At 38.9% G+C, this 23,642-nt stretch overlaps 1 protein-coding gene across 1 annotated transcript; it reads right to left on the bottom strand.

Annotated features, from left to right (window-relative positions):
- Positions 1-746: 746 nt before the first annotated feature.
- On the bottom strand, positions 747-22,657 carry MXRA5 (matrix remodeling associated 5). Its single transcript, XM_007431422.4, has 6 exons — positions 22,452-22,657; positions 18,221-18,350; positions 16,504-16,894; positions 10,001-14,698; positions 7,387-8,287; positions 747-3,868 (listed from the first exon to the last, which is right to left on the bottom strand). Exons 1-6 carry the CDS (start codon positions 22,655-22,657, stop codon positions 1,960-1,962), a joined length of 8,235 nt encoding a protein of 2,744 aa, XP_007431484.2. The 3' UTR covers positions 747-1,959.
- Positions 22,658-23,642: the final 985 nt, after the last annotated feature.

The following is a 23,642-nucleotide window of genomic DNA, read 5'->3' as shown; positions in this document are numbered from 1 at the left end:
ACGTATCTTATGGCAAGTCATTTAAAAATAGGAACATCACTTTTAAATCAAAGACAACTTTTAACATGGTTACTTAAATAAACATATAGTTAAGAATTAAAATGGAATAAAGTTGTTATACACCCTCATTTGGTTCTACAGCGTATCTTCATCCTGAAGTCATCACTACAAAAGCCACTAAGAAAAAAATGTGGAAAATATTTTTTATTATAAAACATACAGTATACTGATCTTAATATTACATAAAATACAGTAAAAATATCAGAGTCTTGTAAAGACCAATAATTTATACACTGAGACACTGGTCACTGCTATTCTTCTAGTCTCATAGTCTGAAAAACACACATAGACAAATATAAAATAAAAGGATGACTGATGTCAGCCAGGAATTCCGTTGCTGAGTGACATTTTTACTTCTACATTAATTATTGTTTGACCATGCTGAAATAAAATCAGATGGTTGTTATTCAATTATTTCTAACTGAAAGATTCCAGAGAACTGCAAAAGAGGAAGGGGGAATATTTTGATTTTGCTGAACTCTTAGCATCCCTCATTTCTGGCCATGGTTCCTGGCATGGGAATCTTTAAGGCAGTAGGTCAGGTCATATACATCACAACATCATTGCACAAATGTCAAGACTTCAGGACAAATTACACCAGTGTTGTCCAAACTTGGCCACTTTAAGATGAGTGGACTTCAACTCCCAGAATTCCCCAGCCAGCTGGCTGGGGAATTCTGGGAGTTGAAGTCCACTCATCTTAAAGTGGCCAAGTTTGGACAACACTGAATTACACTATGGCTTGTATCAAAAGCCTTTGCTGCCTTGGCTGCTGAGAGTCATAGTTCAACTTCTGGAGAGCCACAGATTCCTTGGCCCCTGCAATAGAAGAACAGTTAGTACTAATTTTCCAGCAAGGCTTGAAACCTGGGTGTGGTCGGATGGAATATAAGAGAGTAGCTTATAGCCAACAACAAGAAGGAAGCATTTTTTCCTCTGTCAACACTTTTGTTAGAGTAATACTACTTTGGTATGTCTTAAGGTGTTTGTTGCAAAATGGAATACATTTAGCTTGTGTACGGTTCGAAAACAGTAGAAATGGCCTGGGGTATGAAAAGTTGTCGACAATCTTTTCCCGATTTAACATTATTTGTAAAAACTGCATATTTACACTCCAATTTGCTTCCTGTCCAATAACATTACAAATTATGGAACACACAGAACACAAATGAGAATAATAAATAATTTGCCAAGCGGACACTAAAAAATTGGATTAAATTTATAAATGAGATTTAGGCCAGAACTATTTATTACAAGATTTGCAGGATTGCTGCTGAAAATAGCTTTCTTGCCTTTCCCTTGTAACTTTCCCCATCATGCAACGGTATTTTGAATTTCTCCACCTGTATCACTGGTAGCTAGTGAGGTAACACGGGAGCAAGGGACCTCAAAAAATGATGCTACCAGATTCAGGAGGCAATTATATCTACGGGATATATATTCATATCTGTATATGAATATATGAATGTAAGGGAAATAACTTGAACTGAGAAGTTAAGAACACATAGCATAGCTTAAGCCAAGTTAAGGATTTGTTTTAGGTTTCATGGATTGTACAGAAGGGTTGATTGCTCCCCCTGAAATTCCCCTTAGTGGGATCCAAACAAATTTGGCTTGATTGAATCATGGCCCCTCCAAGTCAAATTTCAAAGCTGTATTTAAATACATCCACTTCAATTGTTCCCATCGAATTTTGACTGCATACCTCCTTGCTCTAGTGTCAGATTCTAAGACAGATGATGAGAAATTCTGTTATAGCATAGAAATTGTTCATATGTTTTCTCTAACACGTTACCTGCCTCAACTGCATTTTGTTATTTTATTAATGTTAAGCTGTGTGACCCACCATTGACAAGGATTTTAGATACCTCTATATAACCAAAGATGCTTGCTAGGATTTTAGAATATGTGTATATAGGTTGCTTTTGAATCACTGCCTAGTATATTTTTAGCAGTGCATTTATAGAAGCCTGCATCCCTTTGTGTAGCCTGCTGGATGATTAAATTGCCCTGAGGATGAAGGAATTTGTTCCCATACAGACGGGACTGAGCTCCTGTTGTCAGATGCAGTTTCTCTGGGAGTTCCCATGTTATTTCTGCTTTAGGGATTCCAATAGCCATACAGTTCAGCTTCACTGTATTTCCTGGCCTTGCATAAATGACAGGTGCTGGTTCGCTTGTGATCCGGGGTGGGTAGGCAATCACAATCACAGGAACATTCATAAGGGAAGAGCCATAATCTGTGGCTGCCTTGCACAGGTAAGTCCCTCTATCAAATACAGAAGCCTCACGCACAATGAGAGAGCCATTCTCAAGTAGGGAGAATCGTCCAATGACCTGGGGACCATCTAACACCATTCCATTAGGCAGAGTCCAGGTCACACGAGCTCGCTGGCCAGGCTGGGTGATACAGTGAAGCTGCAAAGTCTCTCCATTGATGATGCTCACCAGGTTGTTATAATGATTGCTGATTTCTGGTTTCACTCCCACTTTGAGGAAGACCACTCTCTCTGCATAACCACCTGGGTTTCTGGCAGTGCAGCGGTAAGTCCCAGCATCTGCTGCAGACAGAGCACTGATGTGTAGTATACCATCCCTCTTGTGATAAAATCTCTGCAGATGACTGCTTTTCAGCAATTCTGTACCATTGGGAAGGATCCAGGCAGTTCTGGGTGGAGGGGTCCCATGGACCGAGCAATTTAGATTGATGCTGTGACCTGCAGTTGCTGTAATCCTTTCAGTTACAGGATCCCCAAAGACGGGTTTTTCCACATGATTCACAACCTGAAGCTGCACAACTAGCCTGGCCTCTCCCCCTTCATTTCTGCCAATACATACCAGCTGCACAGCATCTGTGTGCCTTACCCCACGAATATCCAGTGTGCCGTTGCGATGTACAGTGATTCTGTTGCCATAATAGGGGGCAGGGAGGATCACTCCTTCTGGGAAAGCCCACATGACACGGGGAGATGGGATGCCTTCTGCCTTACAATCAATAAATTTCCGGCTGTCTTTAAGAGCCATTTCTCTGACTGAGGTGATAGTGCTGGGGTGGCCATTTATTTTAGGGGGCTGAACATTGACATGGATCCAAACAATTTTACGGTCTTCTCCAGCACTATTCCGGGCTACACATGTATAGTTGCCACTGTCAGATCTTTGGGCCTTTTGTATGAGAAGTGTCCCATCTATGTACACTTGATATTTATCTGACAAGACTGGGATTGGTCTATTGCTTGGAGATAACCAGATCACTTTTGGAGTAGGCTCCCCTTTTGCTTCACATCCTACAGATACTGCATCACCGTATGGGGTGTTGAGAACTACATAGGTTTTATTCCTAATTGTGGGAGGTTCAGCCACTACTTTAACCCGCACTTTCATCTCATCTTTACCAATCTGGTTCTCAGCATAACAGGTATAGTCTCCCTCTTCTCTCAGCCCTACTTCATTGAAGTACAATGTCCCATTGTCGAATACCACATATCTCTTTGCTCGGCTTCCACTGTCATCCGACTGCATGAAGGTGTTGATCATACTTCCATCTGGAAGACTCCAGGAGATCTCAGGGTTTGGTAGACCTGTGGCAACACAATCAACTTTTAGGTCTCCTCCGTATATCACTTTGTGATTATTCTCATTCTTGTGTTCAATTTTGGCAGGTTTCATCATCACATTCACTTTGAGGACCACGTAATCATCTCCAATCTTGTTGCGGGCCACACACAGGTAATCTCCTGCATCCTTGTCAGTGACAGAGTGGACAACCAAGGTTCCATTGCCAAGGACCTTGATTCTGCTGTCCCAACTATTTTGAAGGGGGAAAAAAGAGAGAGGAGAACATAAGCTCATTAACCATCATCTGTTGAACTAGAAAACAAACAATAATTATCTTCATTTGCAGGCCAACAATCCCATCCTGAAACTGACTTTATTTTAATAAACGGATGTTGTTAATTACTTCAAACTTCCCTTTTGAAGACTGTGGCTTTATTTATAAAACTGAATCCTGCATGTAGACATGGAAAAAAAAATCATCTTATATATACATACCATGGATAAGTTCCAAGTAACTTTATACACATGGATGCATATGTTTATAAAATGAACAGGATATTGACAATACACTCCATATGAAAAGATATACGCACATTTATTAACCAAGAAACTATTCCATAGAGAATTATGTTATTTTGATTATAGCAGTTAAGAAAATTTTGCCCATTAAAAGTAAAATATATCTGTATTTATTAATATTCAAATTTTGACGCCAGTCTCATACATACTTCTGGGAAATATATATCACATTGCAATAGACTTTCATTGAATTATGCTGTCAGTCATTAATATTACATCATGGGATTTCTTAGAGTAGAAAAGAAATGGAAGGTCCATTTTTACAAACCTTATACAAAATATTTACTTGAAGCAATTTTTAAAAAATATAGCCAATATGCTTAGTTCATAAGGGCAAAACATTACATGTGACAGTGAAATATATGATCAGTCTATTTTAAATAGTTATAGACATCTAATGACATAATTTGATCTATTATGCTTATTTGGCAAATTAGATGTTTGCCTTGGATATTGATTCTGCTTGAGCATTTCTACACCCTTCAGCTGCTCCTATTTTTTGAGGCACTTCTCATTCCATTAATGTCAGGTCTTAGAAACAAAAGCATTCAAGCTCTATATTTTTGCATATGTCTATGTGTGGTGCGTGGGAGGGTAAAACTGAGTATACACACAGAGAGTTTTCTAATGGATTTAGAGCTAATTCAGCTTCACTCAAACTCCACAAGGATAGAAAATGTAAATTTAAGACATAACCAATTACTATCAATGACACTGAACAGATCATAAATTGGGCTTGCTTACAGCCTGTGTTCTACACATCCACACTTTTTCTCGGTCTTTCAAGCTCATATCAAACAAAAAAGAACAGATTTCCTGGGACTAGTAAAGACACCACACATCCTGGTCCATTTTTTCTTTAGGAGGCATCCAAATTTCACTAGTTATATGCTTGCTCCCTTCTTTTCTTCTTTTCATTAAATATATTATTAGTAAATATTTTAATAGCATTTGGATTATGTTTTCAGTGTTTTATGGTAGTTATCTAGTCATTGCTACAAAGCTCTGGGCTGGAATGCAGTTATAGGCCTCAGCCTAGTACTTTTGGGACTCAAAGCTGTGAGAACAGGACATTTAATTGCCATACATTCCTCTGCAGTGGGAACTCTAGTTGATACTTTTTATACATGCTCCCTATGATTTCCTATAATTTCTTTCCTTTCTAATATCTCCCAGTCCTCCTTGGAATCCCCTATTCAAGATAGGTTCTGCTCCTGTCATAAGGCAATGGGTAAGTAATTAAAGTCCACCTATCTTCCCACACTAAGGTTTTAATCTATGTGGGAATGTGTAGTTTGGCCTAGTGAGTAGGGCTACCAGATCTGGGCTGAAAAAATAGCTAGCTTTGAGCCCCGAGAGTACCAGGCTGAGGCCTATAACTGCATTCCAGCCAAGAGCTTTGTAGAATGACTAGATAACTACCATAAACCGCTGAAAACATAATCCAAATAGATGACAGCCTGAATATACAGATAACTAATAACTCTTGACTCCCATGTAGTGGCCATCCAGATTTTTGCAACCAAGATCTGATAGCTTTAACTATGAGTTCAATTCCATAACTGAGGAAATATTATTTCTATACTGGGAACATTAAATTCCCTCTGCAATATAAATTACAAGGAATACTGATATGAAATGATACTCAGAACATCACCATCTCAGTCAAATATTTCATCCTCAAAAGTATCTTAGCAGTTATCATCCCACTTTGACAGAAATATGTAATGGGCTCTGAAATTGCAGGCAAAAGATGGAATTGTCTAAGCTTTAAATTGCTGAATCTATGACAGTTTGGTTAAATAGCTTTTTAATCTGGCACTTTTGCAGACTTCATCAAGTAGATCATAGCAACCAGGTTTCTAGCTGTTATCACGACAGGGGTCATTTTTATAATTAATAGACTGTTGATACTTACAATGAGGAACCTGTGACATGCCTTAACTCAAGGGATACCCTAGCTCTGTTTATCCAATTCCTGCTAAATGATTTTTGAGATTTAATTCCAATACTAATTCATGTCCTGGATACTCCTTCATTAATCAGACAGAGCTTCATGTGATATTAAAGCATAAAACTGATCTAAACTATATCTACATCCATAGACTATGTACATATTACAGATATTACAAGAAACATTGCCAGACAAATGCAAAAGGGACTGTTTATCTACTCATGCTCTGGTAATATTTTTCAAAGCTATGGCAGAGATCTTTCCTAGGCTTGCCATCAAAGATTTGAGGCCAGGAAGTGAAATCTGGGACCTTCTTTGTATTAAGCACATGCTCACCAGAAATTGCAGCCTGCAGCAAATGGCATGAGATAGAATTCTTTCACAAGCTGGAATATTGAGCTAGATAGCGACCTGACTTCACTGCAGTTAGAAAATGATTTTAGGCTGGGACGTAAAGTTGTCCAACTGTCCCTGTCTTATTTCCCATTCAAATGTCAGCAGAGCAATAATTTTTGCTTTATTAAACCCATCCAAGCATTGCAAGGGCTGAAACTATGCATTAGTTCCTACCTCAATAACCCTGACTCGTAAGATCAGGTTTAGCTATGCACTGACCTGGTTTATTTTTGAAAATACGTACATAAAATCAAGCAGTTCACAGAAGTTGCAATACTATATGGAAGAGAAGTGCAATGGTATGAAAGTTATAATACAGTTGCTGGTAAGTTCACATTCAGAAACTGCATATGACAGACAGCTAGACTTCACTGCATCTTTGTATACCCAGATATAAAGTGAAATTTCATTTATAATCATGAAACATAAAACAGAGATGTGCGACTTTTGGGGAACCAAGGACCAGATTTCCAATGGGTGCAGCAAGGGCATTCATTAGATTTGATTTAATTTGAATTAATTTAAATGGTCAATATATTTATTCTCCTAAATGTAATAATTTCTCCCATTAGTATCTTATTAAACGTCACACACTGGGGGCAACTTCTGTAGGGACTTCGTAGGGAAGTTCTGTAGGGACTGTAGAGATTTCCCAAAGCTTAGGAAGCCACAAATAATCCTGGGGCCACAGTCTATGCCTCCCTGGCTTAATGTACTGTAAATATTATTGGAATGAATGAAAGAATGATGTTAATTTGCAGAGTTGTTATAAATAAAATCCCAATTCAACAACTTATATGTAGCATGCCAAAATAAATATCAAGGTTTTTTTCCTTTACCTCTGTAGAGAATCCACCATTCTTTTTGAAGGAAGCCTCCAGAGTATCCATGGCCAGGGGTCCCCAGATGCACTGCAGTCCAGCCGCAGGGTGCTACCATATGTTACATCTGTCCTCTGGGGTGAGCTTCCTGTGATCTTGGCATTTGTCGACTGCTTTTTCACCTGCACCTGTACTGTTCTCCTGGCTGCCCCAACCATATTTGTTGCAATGCACTCATAGCTTCCACTGTCCTTGGGCAAGACATTACGTATGTAAAGGGTGCCATTCGGAAAAACAAAAAGATTACCATGGACAAACTGAGAGGTTCGAATCTGAGTACCATCAAAAAGTACCCAACGGATGCCAGGTGGTGGAGCTGCTTTTGCACTACAGTGAATGCTAACGCTTTGCCCCACATTGAGGGAAACGTTTTCCTCTTTCTGTTGCTCGATAATTGGCGGTAAGGCAGCTATGTGAAGTCTCACGGCAACACTGTCAGCTCCTGCAGCGTTGCTAGCTATGCATTTGTAAATCCCCCGGTCTGAAAAGTTAGTGTCTTTGAGGACCAAGGTTCGGTTCTCATACAGCATCACCCTTCCCTCCGTAGTACTCACAGTTTGAAATATTTTCCGGTTGGGAAAAATCCAAGAAATGTGTGGTTTTGGGATTCCCGTGGCTTGGCAATCCATAGTCACTTTTTCTCCAAAATAAACAGTCACATCTGTAAAGCGGGAACCCAGCATTTTGGGCTGTTGAGCTATGACAGTCAACAAGACAATCATTTTATCTGTACCATGAGGGTTCTCAGCAGTGCACAGATACTGTCCACGGTCCTGAAGCTGAACATTGTGAATAAGGAATGTGCCATTTTTTAAGACTTCAAAACGTTGCATCTTTGTTTTGGCTGTCATCATTGCTCCTGAAGTTTCAGGATAGGAAAATGAAACAAAAGTTGTTGATAGTTTTGTAATAAACAAAAAATACAACACTTTCTAAAACAGTTCTTATACAGGTAGTCCTCAACTTATGACCACAATTAGGCCTGGAATTCCATTGCTAAGCAATGCGGTTGTAAAGCAAGACATTACGTGACCACATCACTTAGCAACTGCAGTCCTGGTTGCCATTGTTAACCGAGAATCACAGGTCTAAGTATCACCCCAATCCAAGCCATTCTGGGCTTGGCCCCTCCCAGCCCCAAGCCTCAGTTAGGTAAGGGATTGCCTTCAAATTCCCCCACCCACCTATCTCCTTCCCCATCTCTGGCATTCTGGCTGCACTGACCCTGCCTTGCAGGGCGGTAGGAAGCCCCAGAACTGTGCGGCTCTGGGGCTGCTTGCTATGCCCCAGGAAGCTGCAGCTGTCCCAGCCCAGTCACAGTCACCCTTACCACCCTGCACTCTGAGACACCTGCTGCCCTGCGTTCTGCCACCTCAGCTGACCGTCATCTTCTTGCTCCAAAAAGCCCCTTTGCAAAAAGCTCCTGGAGTGCAGCGTGCCAACTTTAGCTTTGGAGGGCTAAGCTCTGGCCCAGTCTACCTGGCAGCCAAAAGCAGGACTGGTCTATCTACCTTCCCAAGAAGGAGGACTGGTCTACCCATGGAAAAAGGAAATGAGAGGGTCAAAGGGGGCTGCAAGGGCCTGGTCTGCCTGCCTATTGTGGCCAGAGGACCAAAGTTGCTGGGCCAGTCTGCCTGTGGGGGGGAAAAAAAATGAGAGGGAGGGAAGAAGGGCTTGCTTCCCCCCCTCCCCCCCACAGTGCAAAGCAAAAGCCCAGGCCAACCTTGCCAAGGAGCTTTTTGCAAAGGGACTTTTTGGAGCAAGAAGATGGTAAAGGTCATCTGGGGCAGCTGAGCACTGGGTAGTGCGGGACCAAGAGGTCATAGGTGGGGGAAGATCGGTGGGTGGGGGAAGTTGAAGCACCCCTGTGATTGTAAGTGTGGGTGGTCTGCCAAGCGCCTGAATTTTGAGCATGTGAACGTGGGGGTGCTGCAATGGCCGTAACTTTGGGCACTGGTCGTAAGTCACTTTTTTCAGCATGTTTGTAACTTCAAGGTAACTTGAAGGGGCATCTGTAGAACCTAGAAATATCACTTCATTCTGGATAGTAATACCCTAGTAGAATCTAAGATTCACAAATATAAGTACCAAATTTAACCATTCTCTTCAATCGTCCAATAACATGTAATGACTCTAAATTTGGTGTGACCTTTTTCTATTAAAAGAAGCATCAAGTCCTGTGACATACATCAGGGTATTCTCCAGATATTTTAAATTAAATCACCCACTATCCTATGCTCTTGGCCAGACTGACTGGAATTAACATCTCTATGGAACCAACCTGTTGATTTAACCCATTCAATATAGCTTCAATGAGTTTTACAATAAAGATGGAACGCCTATCAAGATGTAAATCTTCATTTTGCATCAGCAATGCACACCAAGGACTGCAAATATGCATGGTGCATCCATCTATTCTGCTGACTGGTGAACAACTTCATGAACTTACTGAATGTCTTAAATTATTGAAAGAAACAAAAAGACATGCTTATTGTTAAATAAAATGCATTCAATGTCACTGGGTTTATATCCTACTGCAACTGTGTTGAAATGAAAGGATGAAAAAGGTTACCTGTAGAGATTTTTCTCCAAGAAAAGAAAGGCTTGGGTTCTCCTGTGGCATCACATGGGATAACAGCATCTGACTCAGCAAGGACAGAAAGACTGTTAGATATTTTAGTGATAATTTTAGGTTTTTCTCCTTGGGGTCTTAAAGGCACAGAAGGTTGAGCGATGCTAGAGTTGAAAACCTTAATTCTATCCAGCTTAGGCACAAATAACAGATTTGGATTATTGTAATAGATACCACTGGAAGACTGTAGGGTTGAACTTATTTGAGATTTAATTTTAGGGGTAGTGAAGGTAGGAATGATTGTCCCAGCTGCTGGTATAGTATCCAAGGATATAGGAGGCACTGGGATAGCAGTAGCTTTTAAAGAAGTGCTGTGCATTATCTTTCTGGTAAGAGAGAGAAATGTTTTCTCAGTTGAGCTTACTGGGACTGGTGGATTAGGCACTGGTGGTTTAGAGTTCACTCCCAAGTGCTGAAATACTCTGGTTCTGTTTATCAGAAATGGTGTTCTAACATTGTGCAAATATGGTATAGCGTGATTGATTGTTCTTCCAGGCTTATCTCTAGTTTCAGGAAGATAGTTGCTGACAAAAACTTTGGAATGAATATTGTGTCTGATTTCATCTTGGTTGTCAGACCTGCCTGGAGTAGATATTTTAGATCTATATAATGGAGCAGCTGTGGGGGTAGGGAACGTGGAAGAAGTTTTTCTCTCCTGTGTGGTATATGCTGCGTATGCTGTTATCTCTGGTTTATTGGTATAATGAAGGGGCACTTGGTGAGTTACAAAATGATGAAAGAATCCTGATGCAATGAGATATGGAGGTCTCACAGTCCCCCTCACATGAACATATTTTGGAGGTGCAAAACCAGGGTTTTTTCCAACTGATTGATTTGGAATATTTGGATTTAATGAAAAGCTGCTATAAGATCTACTGCCATCTTGCTTTTGTTGAATGGTGGAAAGTTCATTCTGTCTTGAACTCTCTTTGGCTCTTATGCTATCAACACTGGGCATTTTTCTGTCTGGATGTGTTAGTTGAACAGATGTGTGATTTTTCTTTGTAGAAGAATCATATGATGAATTAAGACTGCTAGGTGTTAATGGAGGAAGAGTAGTGATCATTGAAATGGATACAACTGGGGGATATTTTTTTTCAGTTATATATATAGCAGTCTGATCATCACGATCATGGAACTGACTAGTAGTTCCTTTGGAGTATCTTGAAGTTGGTAGTATATGTGTTTTATTTTGCCAAGGATCAAGACTTTGGTTCATTTCTGTAGGTATGGAAGTATGATCAGAGACTGAACTGTGGTGAGATGTCGTCACTTTTTCACCTTGATGAGAAAAAGGTTCAACTGTGGTCTTTATTAGGTATTCTGAAAAGTTCTGCAATTCTTCTAAAGATGGCAGAGTCTCAGGATGTCCCATTTTGCTAACAGACAGATACTGTAGAGTAGCAGGCCTTGACTGAGCTACCCTTGAATCAATAACTTTTGTGGAAGCTGATGAAACAAAGTCAGCTTTTTCTTCAAGTTGTGGAATCATTGAGGAGCTAAGGCCAGAAGGTGATGTTGAGCTTTCTCCTGAAATGCTTGTTGTGGGTGTATCTGTGACTTCATTATAACCTATGATTAATTTGTCTGCAGCTGTTGCATATTCTGGACTGTGAGATAAATGCAACTGCTTTGGGAGAGATGTAGTCACTGAATCATATGTTGGTATTACCATTTGACCTTTCTGATCCTTTATGATACTAGAAAGAGTTAAAGGTGTCTTAGGTAACAAAGTAGGAAGATGAACATCTGAAGCTACTATTGTGTCCTGGGCCTTGGTGGACTTTTGTAAAGTAGTCATACTTGTTGATGATGAAGAACTCACTTTTTGTATTTCATCCTCAGGTTTCTGACGTCTAGCCATAAAACCTTGCATTGTTTGAGTAGTACTGTCAATTTTAGATATTTTTTTAGCAAAAGTCATCTCTTCTACATTAAAAGCCGTAGGGGGAATAGGCTTGGGTCTTTTGAACCTATTTGGTCTTAATCTCCGTCTCCCATATGGTCTCCTTCGTGAATGATGACTGATTGGTGGCTCAGATGCAGTCATTTTTCTTTCATATGCTGTTATTGTGGCTGCTGTGGTTGGCTTGTTAGTAGTAGCAGCTGTCAACATCCATTCTTTCTTTTTCAATGGATGAACAGTACTCTGTATAGTAGAAGAGGATTTTGTTTTTTGAGGATGCACACTTGTGAATACTAGGTTTTTAGAACCCCTAGATGGATTAAAAGGAATTAATTGTAGATGTTCTGCGCTGGCATGTTCTTTAGGAGCAAAATGTATTGCTTGAGAGGCAGATGGAACAATGGTAGCAGAGTTGTTGATCTGAGCATGTGTAAAATTTATTGCAAAATTACTTATGTTAGTCATAGATTTAGGTTGTAGGTGTTGTTTGCTAGTTTCATTCTTCTGGGTTTTTGCAAGAACAGGATCTTTGACTGAAACGTCTGAATATGGATATGGTGTGGCTTTCTCCCTGTTGCTGACGATTATTAAAGTGCTCTGAGTGTAAGGTATAACTTCTTTTTTTGAAATCTTACTTATTTCTCCATCAAAATTGTCCATCCTTTTTGGTTCTGCTACTTTTGATTGATCTGTGCTCAAATCACTATGATGCCAAGGTTGTGTCTGTATAGTTGGAGAGATCTGGATATCCTGCGCTACATTGGTTGGATGTTCTGCCATTTTTGAGGCTTCATGCTCCATATGCACTGCTGTAAAAAGTATTTGATCTTGACTGTAATTCCGCATGCTGATGACAGAGGGAACCGTGACTGAGAATAAGTTTGCTTCATCCAAATGTGATGTATCTGCTGAAGATTCCTCTCCATTTATTTCCATAGCACTCGTCGGTGGGAGACTGGAGACAGGTGGAGGACTTCTAGTTGTCCAGTGTGGGAACGGAATCTCTGCTGTAGTACTTATAATAGCAACTGCCGTGGTTGTAAGTCTGGGAAGATTTTTTCCTCGGACTTTTGCCAAAATGTTAGCCCAGTGCTGTGGATTAATTTGTTTGTTTGCCATATGAATTCTCCTTCTGGATTCAAATACTCTTCGACCCTCAGCAACATTTATCTCTTCAGTCCTATCTATGCCTTTCCATAATTTCATTTTACGTTTTCCTTTTTTATTTGTTTTTACCTGAACATGAGAAATGCCATCACTCTTCTGTTTAAGTGATAGTTCGTAGTCCTTGAGATGAATTTTCTTGCTTGGCATACCATAAATCTCTTTATCACCTGAACCCTCATCATCTCCTATGACCTGCCCCCTTGCTTTTACAGAGGTTCTTGAACCAGGTTGCTTTTTAAATTTTACCCTTTTAGAGGACCTGTCAGAAACCATCTTATTTACTGTTACTTTAACAACAACTTCATCTGATCCTTGTTGGTTGATGGCCACACATCTGTAGTAACCGCTGTCACTGACATGGCTGTATGGAATTAACAATGTGCCATTTTCTAGCAAATATCCATTGGAAGAGTTTGATAAATCATTAACAATTTGGCTGCTTGGAAGTATCCAGCTTAAAAGAGCATCTGGTATAGCTACTGCAGTACAGGGCAACAATATGGAATCCCCCACATTTTTTTCAATTTTTGTTAGCTCAGAATCAACTTGCTGAATAATTGTAGGTTGCACTAGAACTCTGTAGGCCACTGCGTCTACATCATCTCTCACTTGAGCAACACAGTGATACACCCCTGAATCAGCATAGGCCACTGACCTGATGATTAACTGGCCACTGCTGAGGACAGAAAACCTTCTGCCTTCCATTCTGAATGGAGCTTTCAGTTTTGTCCCATCTGGGAGAATCCACTTGATGGAAGGACTTTCTGATGCTTTGACATTACAGCTTAGTTGAGCATCTGAACCTTCTACAACAGTTTGAGCAACTCTTGTGTGCTGGTCTTGCTCTATCATAACCCAGCTGCTTCTCTGCTGCTTGTTTTCATGAGGCTGAAGTGTTTGAGAAACCTGGGAAGAAAAAGAAAGAACCACCTTTTTTCCTGTGCTCTGGTGTCTGTTTAACTGGATGTATATCAATGGCTGCATCACCCAGGCAGGCTCGGCAAGGATCCTGCCTTTGACACCCGTGTAATAGGGAGCATCGTAATCAGAACCTTGCCTATAATGATAGCTTAATTTAGGTTCACGGCTGAGCATATGTTCCCTTTTAAGTTTGACAGGCACTTCACTGTAATATGCAATAAACTTCCACAATTTCTCATAGTTTTCTCGATTCATACGACATTCCAGATCCAGAGAAACAGTACCATTGACCACAATTTCATGGGGAGAGATCTGGTTCCACTGAATTTTGGTAGAATCTGTTGGTTTTTTAATTTCACATTTGAGATTCACGGTGTTTCTGTGTTCATCAGTCATGTTTAGAGTAATGTTCCATGGGGACCACTGAAATTCTTCCATCAGTAGCTCAGAGGTGTCATCTTCTTTCTCCTCTTCATTCTTCTTGAGGCTGATGCTTTGTTTTAATGGGGACTGTATGATCGGCTTTGTGCAGGAAATTTCTTTCACATTTTGAATATCCTGCTTCTGGAATTGTTTAGGGAAGGTACATTTAGGGCAAAGCTGACCTTCTTCATAAGCTTTATCTTTTTTACACTTTAGGATACCTGAAAGACAAAACGAAGAGGCATTCTGAATTCACAAGATGTAATTTGGCTTTCTCTGCTGCTCCATGTTTTAAACTGTACTTTGAATTTAAATCATGCTTTTAACTGGCTGAAATTATTTTAATTATTTTCTTATCCAATTTGTTCATGCTGTTATTGAGATAATGTTTATGTTATGCAGGTTAACCATTAGGCAATCTGGATTTTGTAACTTTGTTATTTTATATTCACACCACCCATAGCTCATTGGTTCATAAATAAGTTTAAATACAGTAATAAAATAAACAAATCTAATTAAATGCAATGTTGCCACTATTGTGCAATTTTTACAGAAAGGCAGATATAAAACTGAGACAATACAGAATTGAAAATATTATAAAGCTGTCTGTAAAATTTGACATTTCTTTTTTTCTCTCGGATTTGGCCTTTCTTTCCTTACTCCCATGTGTGGCTATAATAAATTTATTGTAGACATTTACCTAGATAAATTAGATCTCAGGAGGAACTATAATGAATGGAATGGGGAACCCCTTCCATTCTGAGCAGTTCATGCTGGAAATACTTCTCTTGAATCCTGACTAGTCAACCCATAGTCCCTTTAAATTACTAGTGGTGACTTTTAATGAGACTAATTTAGCCAGGTTCCAAACAACCTTTGCTCATATAAATGCAACAACTGACATATGCTGGGTTCCAAAACTGTTTAATGGAATGGATAATGTCTTCTGGTACTCCTGGCAAATTAGTCAAGACAGTTGACCACAGTAACCTTTTCAGTAGTGGTATCCTGTTTGTAGCATGCCATTCCCAGAGGGTATCTCCTAGTGCCATGTTATCAACTTCACAGTACCATGAAAATATTTTTATAATCTCATAGAGAGTTTAGGAAACCATCTAAGGCTATTAGACACTATTTTGTGGGTGCCTTTTTGGAATTTTCAAATGTTACATCATCATCATCATCATCATCATCATCATCATCTTTGTTGTTGTTGCTGCTGCTGCTGATTTTAATATATCTCCTGTGTTTTATTATATTTAACTATTTCGTGTATATTTATAATTAGTTTATATACTCCCTAAAGAACCATGGATATGAGGTACTAGAAATTTGACTAAACAAAGAAATACATAAGAATTTGACTCATAATTGCTCACACTATTCCACCAGATGCTGTGAATCTGCCCCTTCCACAATATTGAGCTTGTTCCTGGCATAGCCAAAGAAGTTAATTTTGTTTCTTATATCACTTGCAAGCCTCAGCTCATAAATACAAGACTTCCCTTACAACCCCAAACAGAGGATTTTACGAAGTCTTTTTAGTGACTAAAAGACTCCTCTAATACCTAGTTAAATGCTTACCATGTGAGAAAGTAAGTTTGTTCTATCCAAACTGATATTGTACAGTATCAGAAATGCATTAAGTGTTAAGATTCCCAATCTGGCTTTTTTGACTGCAAACTGAATGGTACCTTATTAATTCTGAAAAGAAATGCCATTGTTAATTCAAATGTATTCAGTTTTGTATGCTTATTCTTGATGTACTGGGGGGGGGTGTCTTGTTCATTGTTTGGCATGCCAAATTATGCAAATTATCCTCTTTAGGGGGAAAAAAGCCTCAAACATGATGGATGTCATATTTGAATTACAGATTACAAGATAAACCACAAAGGCTGGGTTCACACAATACATTACACAAAAACACCTCAAGATGGCTTAATACAATGTCTGTACCCAGACAGTATTTCTGGCTGATTTCTTCGGAAGGTGATTTCCTACCACCATTCATGAAAGCTCTTCTTACCTGCAGATTTCTCACTCCATTCAAGGAACCATTTCAGCCTGCAGTCACAGGACCAGGGATTCCCATGAAGGTAAATGTTCTCTAGAAGAGGCATCCTTTCAAAAATGCCCCTAGGTAAAGTTCTAATGGCATTTTCAGACAAATAAAGATGCTTTATTGTTGACATCCTGAAGTAATCAAGGATTAAGAATGTTGAAAATGTGCTTGGGTGAAGCTGCTGAAGCAGATTTCCTTCCAAGTGGAGAAGTCTGAGGGAAATTAATCCATGAAAAGCATTTGGATGGATGAATTCAATTCGGTTGTGGTCCAAGTGCAACCTCATCAAACTGAAAAGCCCTTGAAGGGTTTGGCCAGTTATAAACTGTAGTTTGTTATAGCTTATTTTGAATACCTAAAGGAGCAAGTAAATGAATAGGTTACTGCCTTTATTAATATTAGAATTTTACAGAAAAAACATGTTCAGCACACTATAGAGACAGGAAAGCTGTGTTCCACCACATATAGCTGAACTACCACTCCCAATTTTTCTAGGAAGCATGAACAATTGTGGAGGATGCTGAGAGTGTTATTCAGCAACATGTTGAGGGCCATAACTTGCGCATCAGTGGTACAGGATAATGCAATGGCTCCAATCTAGAGACTCTTGGTTAACCATGTTCAGAATCAAGGGAATTTAAGCTGGACACATAAAAATGTATCCCCATGAAATTAGGTATAACAGACTTTACTGGATTAGTGCTAAGAAATACAGAACATTAACAAGAAGGTTCAAGAACTTCTAGATATAAAAGAATTGAGATGGTAACTCTATTGCACAATGTTTAAAATCAGTTGTATACAGTGGTACCTCGGGATACGAACTTAATCCGTTCCGTGACTCTGGGCGTATCCCGAGTTGGTCGTAACCCGAAGGAAATTTCCCCATAGGGTTCAATGTAAATCCGGTTAATCTGTTCCGCCCTCTGAATTTGGTCGCACCCCGAGGCAAATTTCCCCATAGGGTTCAATGTAAATCCGGTTAATCCGTTCCACCCTCCGCCCGAATTTGGTCGCAACCCGAGGCAATTTCCCATAAGGTTCAATGTAATTACCGTTAATCCGTTCTGGCGTCCACGGACCACACGGAAAGCGGCCGGGCGTGGCGTGGTGCGGCGCGAAAATGGCCGGGTGCAGCGCGGCGCGGCGTGAAAACGGCGCGGCGCGGCGCGAAAACAGCCCGGCGCGGCGCGAAAACGGCCGCGGACCACGCGGCAGGGCCGGAAAAACAGCCGCGGACCACGTGGCACGGGCGGAAAAATGGCCGCGGACCATGTGGCACGGGCAGAAGATGGCCGCGGACCACGTGGCACGGGCAGAAAATGGCTCGTACCCCGAGGCGGAGTTCGCAAACCGAGGTAAAATTTTGGGGCCAGAGCTGGTTGTAACCCGAAAAATTCGCAAGCAGAGGCGTTCGTATCCCGAGGTATCACTGTATTTATTTCAATATCATACATCACTGGCATGTATCAGTGGGAGCTTTTGCTCAGTATTGTGGTACTTTTTGCACATAGCTCTTATAGTCACACATGGATTCTCTAGCAACAAAATAACTGGCCTCTGTACAGAGAGTCTTCTGGGTGCTTCTTGGAACACAGTTTTGTCCACTAACACTTAGGAAATTAGGAAACAGACTCTAAGTGTTGTGATTTATTTATTTAAAGAATATCTTTGGCTCTACCTGTAGCGATGACAGATCTTTTAAGGCACCATTGGGTATATTCTGGATATCATTGCCATGAAGCATGAGCAGTTCTAGCTTTGAAAGTCCTCCAAACGAGCTTTCAGATATAGCCTGTATGCTGTTGAACCTGGAGAAAAAAGAAATTGAGATTTTTTTCCATCATGCTTCATTATTCTGTAATGAGAAGGCCAGTCTTTATAGGTAACTTTGTTTTGACAAAGTTAATGAAGCATTTAAACAATATTAGTATCTGCAACTGGCATTTCATACATTGTTTCTATAAGCATTTTTCTTTCTTTCTGGTTCTTTGGCCGTAAATTATAAATAAAGGCAATCCAGTTGAAGTTTAAATTTATGAAAAATGCCAGTTAGAATGGTTTTTTCCCCATAACATTCTTCTTAAATGAATAAAAGTTATATAGAAGACATTTAAAAATGGATGCCTGCCAAATAAGTTCTGGAAGCAGAAAACCAAAGCTGCTAGCTGAATTGCTTCATCTGAATACATAAGAAGCAGTAAGAAATTTAACTGGTAAGATAAATCTGGTAGAATGAGAAACCAGCACCATGAACAGATTAACAGCTGGTTCATTTAAACAAATCTGTATTTCACTAGAACTTCATTATATTATTACTGCCTGCTTTTGAAATGTTAACAGAACATAAAATAGCTTCTAATTAAACAAAATCCAGTTTTAATTGTTCAAAAGGCCAATTATATTTTTATTTTCTACAGCTGTCCCTAATATGTAACAGCAACACCAAAAATTAAAAATTTGCATACATTTTTAACTTACAGCCTCACTAATTCAAAATTGCCATTTATTAATCAAATGTATTAATGGATCTGTCTATTTATTAAACAATAAATGCTTGAAAACCTACTCAAAGTCCTTTGCTTATCAACTGAAAAGAAATATTAAATGAATTTTGATTTTCTAAAAATTATCCAGATCAACAAGCACTGTTCTATTTTAAAACTGAAGTCTAAAAAAGAGTGACTCATGCTGCATTTGGCTGCCTTGATAGGAAAGTCAGATCAGCGGATTAAATAAAACTTAAGAATTTAAGGAGGTAAAGATTTTAGGGATTGTACATCAGATATTCCTCTACAGAGTGTTTAGTTTGTTTTATGTCAGCAAAAACAGCATCTGTGTTTGGCAAGGGAGATAGTGGACATCTTTGCTCTAGCCAATATATCCCCTTTCTTCTCAAAATGCTGGGAAATCATCAGGACTGGCAAGTGAGATAACCATATGCAGATCATATGCTGTCATCAGGTAACTGGAAGTAAAAACAAAGAATCTGCACTGTGTATATTTCATTGGTTTAGATAGTGACTGAATGCATTAAAATCAGTATGTAAACACACACTTGTGATCTTTTGTGTCTATATAAATAAACCTGTAATAGGTTGATACATGAGTTTTTCTCTCTTGCACAAGTGGCTCTACAGTCTGAATCTTGCTTTAAGTAAATCTGTTGCCTCTAATTCAAGCCAGTGAAATTTAGGGTTGGTATGAGGTGTCTACTTTTGGGATCAGGAAGACCAGCTTGTAGGATAGATTCTGCCAATTGGTTACCTGTCACCATACAGTACATAGTAACAGAATTTCTACAGTGAAGACTCCACTCTGCCAAAGTACATTAGAGCATTGAGCTACCTTGATGATAGTAGTCATATCCCTTTGGTGGTTCCTCAAAATCAATCCAGATGATTCGAGATAGGTCTGATTCTTGCTTTGTCATAAGGATTCCTTGGGTATTGTGCAGTTAGGATTAATATGAACAACAGGAATGATAAATGATATCGTGGCCAATAGTTCTGAATGCATTATTCAAACAGTGAAGCTTTCAAGATCATTATGTAGGCTGCAGTAAGTAAATGGTTAATCAGGCTTTTCTGGCATACCTCTTAAAACTTTGCCAATAATAAAGATATTTTATTTACAAGGACTAGGAAAGACTGAGTTATGAGAAAGACATCCAGAACTGGAGTATTCTAATAAGGCAAGAAGAAATCCAGAATGAGAAAGAAGGGTTCTTTAAATAGAATACAGAAAATTTATTGGGATATAATCATCCAGATTTGGTCATGTTTAACTTCAGGCTTCTGGCAGATCACTTGTACATTGAATATTAGGCCTCAAGCTTAATCAGATTCTGATAAATACCAGGCAGGGACTCAGCCAGCTCTCTGCCTCAGCCTTTGGCCAAAGAAGGAAACTTCTCCAGGCCTGCAAAGAAGCTGTTTAAACAATAGTAGGCCATAGCAGTTTATGACATACAGTACTGTAATGCATCATATCTTCTCTTCATTCAAACGTGCCTTGTTCCCAGGATTTTTGCCTTCTTAACAGTCAGCAGCTGGTTTACTGGTCCTGTTCTGGAATCTTTGTTCTACACCATACTAAGGATTTCAGTTGCTGTCACATTAATGTTTAAAGAATGGAAGATTTCTACAAATGTTGAGCTGCTGCAAGGAATCATAGGGTTCTCATTGTTCTTTTTATTATGCATTGTCCTGAGGCTTCCTTCTTCTGATTGTATCTCCCCAAAATATTGAGCAATAACTCTATTATCCCTAGAGTACAGTTGCTGAAGACTAACTCATCTGGAAGACTTCTAGATCACGGTCAGTGGAACCTATGGCCTTTCTGAGGTTGTGAACTATAGATCTCAGCAGCTGTAACAGGTACAGCTAGTACTGAAGATTTCTGTGAGTTGTAATTCAACTATATAGTGGGCCACATATTTACTACTCTGAGCCATGTAAACAGAGATTGAATAGTAAACCAGATGGGCCTTCATCTTTTTCTTAATTCATTTATTTGATTATACTGAATGAAATTATTTGGTATTATTTAAACGAGCATTTCATCCATTCAGAAGCTCCTTTTCTGAACCTTTTCTGAAGACATTATAATTTTATTCTTAATAGTATCAAGCAGCTCATTCTATGCTCCTTTGAGGTTTTTTATTTTTAATAAGTCACTAGGCTGAATTTCTAGATGATGGGAAAGGTTCTTCCATTCACTTTGCTAATAAGGTGCCAATTATGGCATTCATATATGATACCATCTGCCACGTATCTTTCAAGCTATAGACTTCTTTCTCACTTTGAAATGCCTAGAAGGTACAATGTACTATAAAGCTAAAGTCACAAGTATCAGGAAAAAAAGAACTTAAAGATTTATGGGTCTCTTATTCTAAATCTTTCAATCAGTTTTAATTTGGAATATGAAAAAAAATTCAATACGTTGGTAATATTTCTCCTAGAATATGACATAGCCATTGTAGGAGTAATGATTGTAAAGGAACAGATATATTATTTTGTGTTTTGGGGTTATTGTTACAATATGGCAGGGGTTAAAAATTCATGGCCTTCCAGATATTGCTGAAGTACAACTCCTGGCACCTTTCTTTCGTGGTCATGCTGTCTGGAGTACCTTCCAACTCAGCAATATCTGAATATGAGAATTCCTTACCCCGACAATATTGCATAAGCTAGGGAAACATCAGGATCAAAATTAAAGCAAAATATATTAACTGGCCATAGAGTTTTATATGCAAAATGCATGCTGATGGAGTAAAGCTCTCAATGATTTGGGGAGAAATATAAGGGGGCTACGAGGACAGATATTAAATAAAAGATGTAGGAGGAGAAAAGATGAGAGCAATATCAGTAACAGAAGTATGATACAGGTGATTTTGAAAAAATAGGATAGATAGGGAAAGACCATGATCAGTGTAAATGTGGTTTGTATAAAGTTAGCTGGATAAGCTGTTTATGTGAAAGCTTTAAAACATTGGCATGGGAGAACTGAATTCAGATTTAGTTTTAGAACTACAAGGAGAGATAAAAACAAAAGTAGTTTCTAAATATAGTACCTGAATGAGGCTTTTATGGTAAAATACAGTAACAGTTACTTCCTGTCTAGAAAGGTAACAATTAGAATGAGGGTAGAGGACAAGTCTGAAACAAATTCAGTGGGTTACTGATAGTGTTGGAGAGTATCTCACAGCCTAAATAAAAATCTGAATTACAATAGTTAATCAAAATCTTTACATCAGTCATTAATCTCTTTATGAAAGAGATTTGATGGTATCAGATAGCAGTTTTGTTCCATGACAATGCACAGTGCTTCACCTAGATGACATATAGGATTAATTTCACAAGATTGTACTTGAAGAATATAAAACTCCATAGAAAAATTGCTATACAAACCCCAAATTAATCCGTTCCACATGTTTAGAAATTCTTGTTGGCACAGCTGCTAAGGACCGAAATGTGCAGTGAACTTCACTGGGAACATAGCAGGCACATGGGTGAGGACATGCCAGGATGACTTCTGGAATCCCCAGGCAGAGAATCAGCACCATGGATAGTGTCCCCAAATTTGGTTGTTTTAGCATCTTCTTAAAATTCTTCATTTCGCTCTACCTTAATTCATTTGTGAAAGAGATTTATTATTAAATGCATGCAACTTAGATACAGCAACCAAGATCTCCAAATACAAGCATTTGTTAATAAGGTTAGAATGATTTCTAAATTAGAATCAATTGACAAAAAAAAAAATGTAGTCTAACATAGGCGTTTAATCTTAAGCAGCAAAACTGACATTTCTGAAAGCACAGCCAGTTTTATTCTAAGCATTGTGATCCCAGTATCCAATACAATGTGTGAATAACAGGAATAGGGTCTGGCAAGTCATTCAATGTTAGGGGGTGTCTTAGTGGCTCATCTAGATTGACCTCTTCAATCTGTGAGCAACTTTACGTGCTAATTCTTGAAAGAGGCTGAATCCCCCACCCCTAGACATTACCACATTAGTTCAGAACAGGGAACAAAGGATCCCTCATCTATTTATATAATTATGAATATAATACTATTCTATGGAGCAGAATTCACCACAGGATAGGTCACCCCCAACCCTGTTGACATTAGAAAGACCATTAAAACCTGGCCTTTCTAAGAAGCTTATTGGGGAGTGGGTAACTAGAGTTGGGTTCTCCATCCAATAAATATGATTTATTCTTTTGCATGAGTTTTGTTTAGTATCATATGAGCACAATGTTTGTCGATATACATATTTTTTTAATGCAGGGGTATATAAAGTTGCTATATTGTAATTGTTATTGGATTGAAGTGTATGCTACTTAGAGATAGTTTTATGACTGAAGTGAAACATAAGTTGAGAACCAACCAAATAAATAAATAACTATAATGCGATGCCCCAAGGTCTGTAAATGTAAGATCAAGATTCACAATTATTCCTGGCAATGAACACAGATTTTTTTAAGACTCACCAATCACATTAAAAAAAGTCCTAAATATTTGGACCCAAGGAGTAAATTATGGCTATACTGCTGGAAACAGTAGTTCTACTGGTAAATATTGAAGCACGGCTGTACAGCT

This window comes from Python bivittatus, unplaced genomic scaffold (assembly GCF_059951505.1).
Source record: "Python bivittatus isolate LINGU-HERP-01145 unplaced genomic scaffold, Pbiv_v1 ctg000350_np1212, whole genome shotgun sequence".
Lineage (NCBI taxonomy): Eukaryota > Metazoa > Chordata > Lepidosauria > Squamata > Pythonidae > Python > Python bivittatus.
This window is presented reverse-complemented; position numbering and strand designations above follow the sequence as displayed.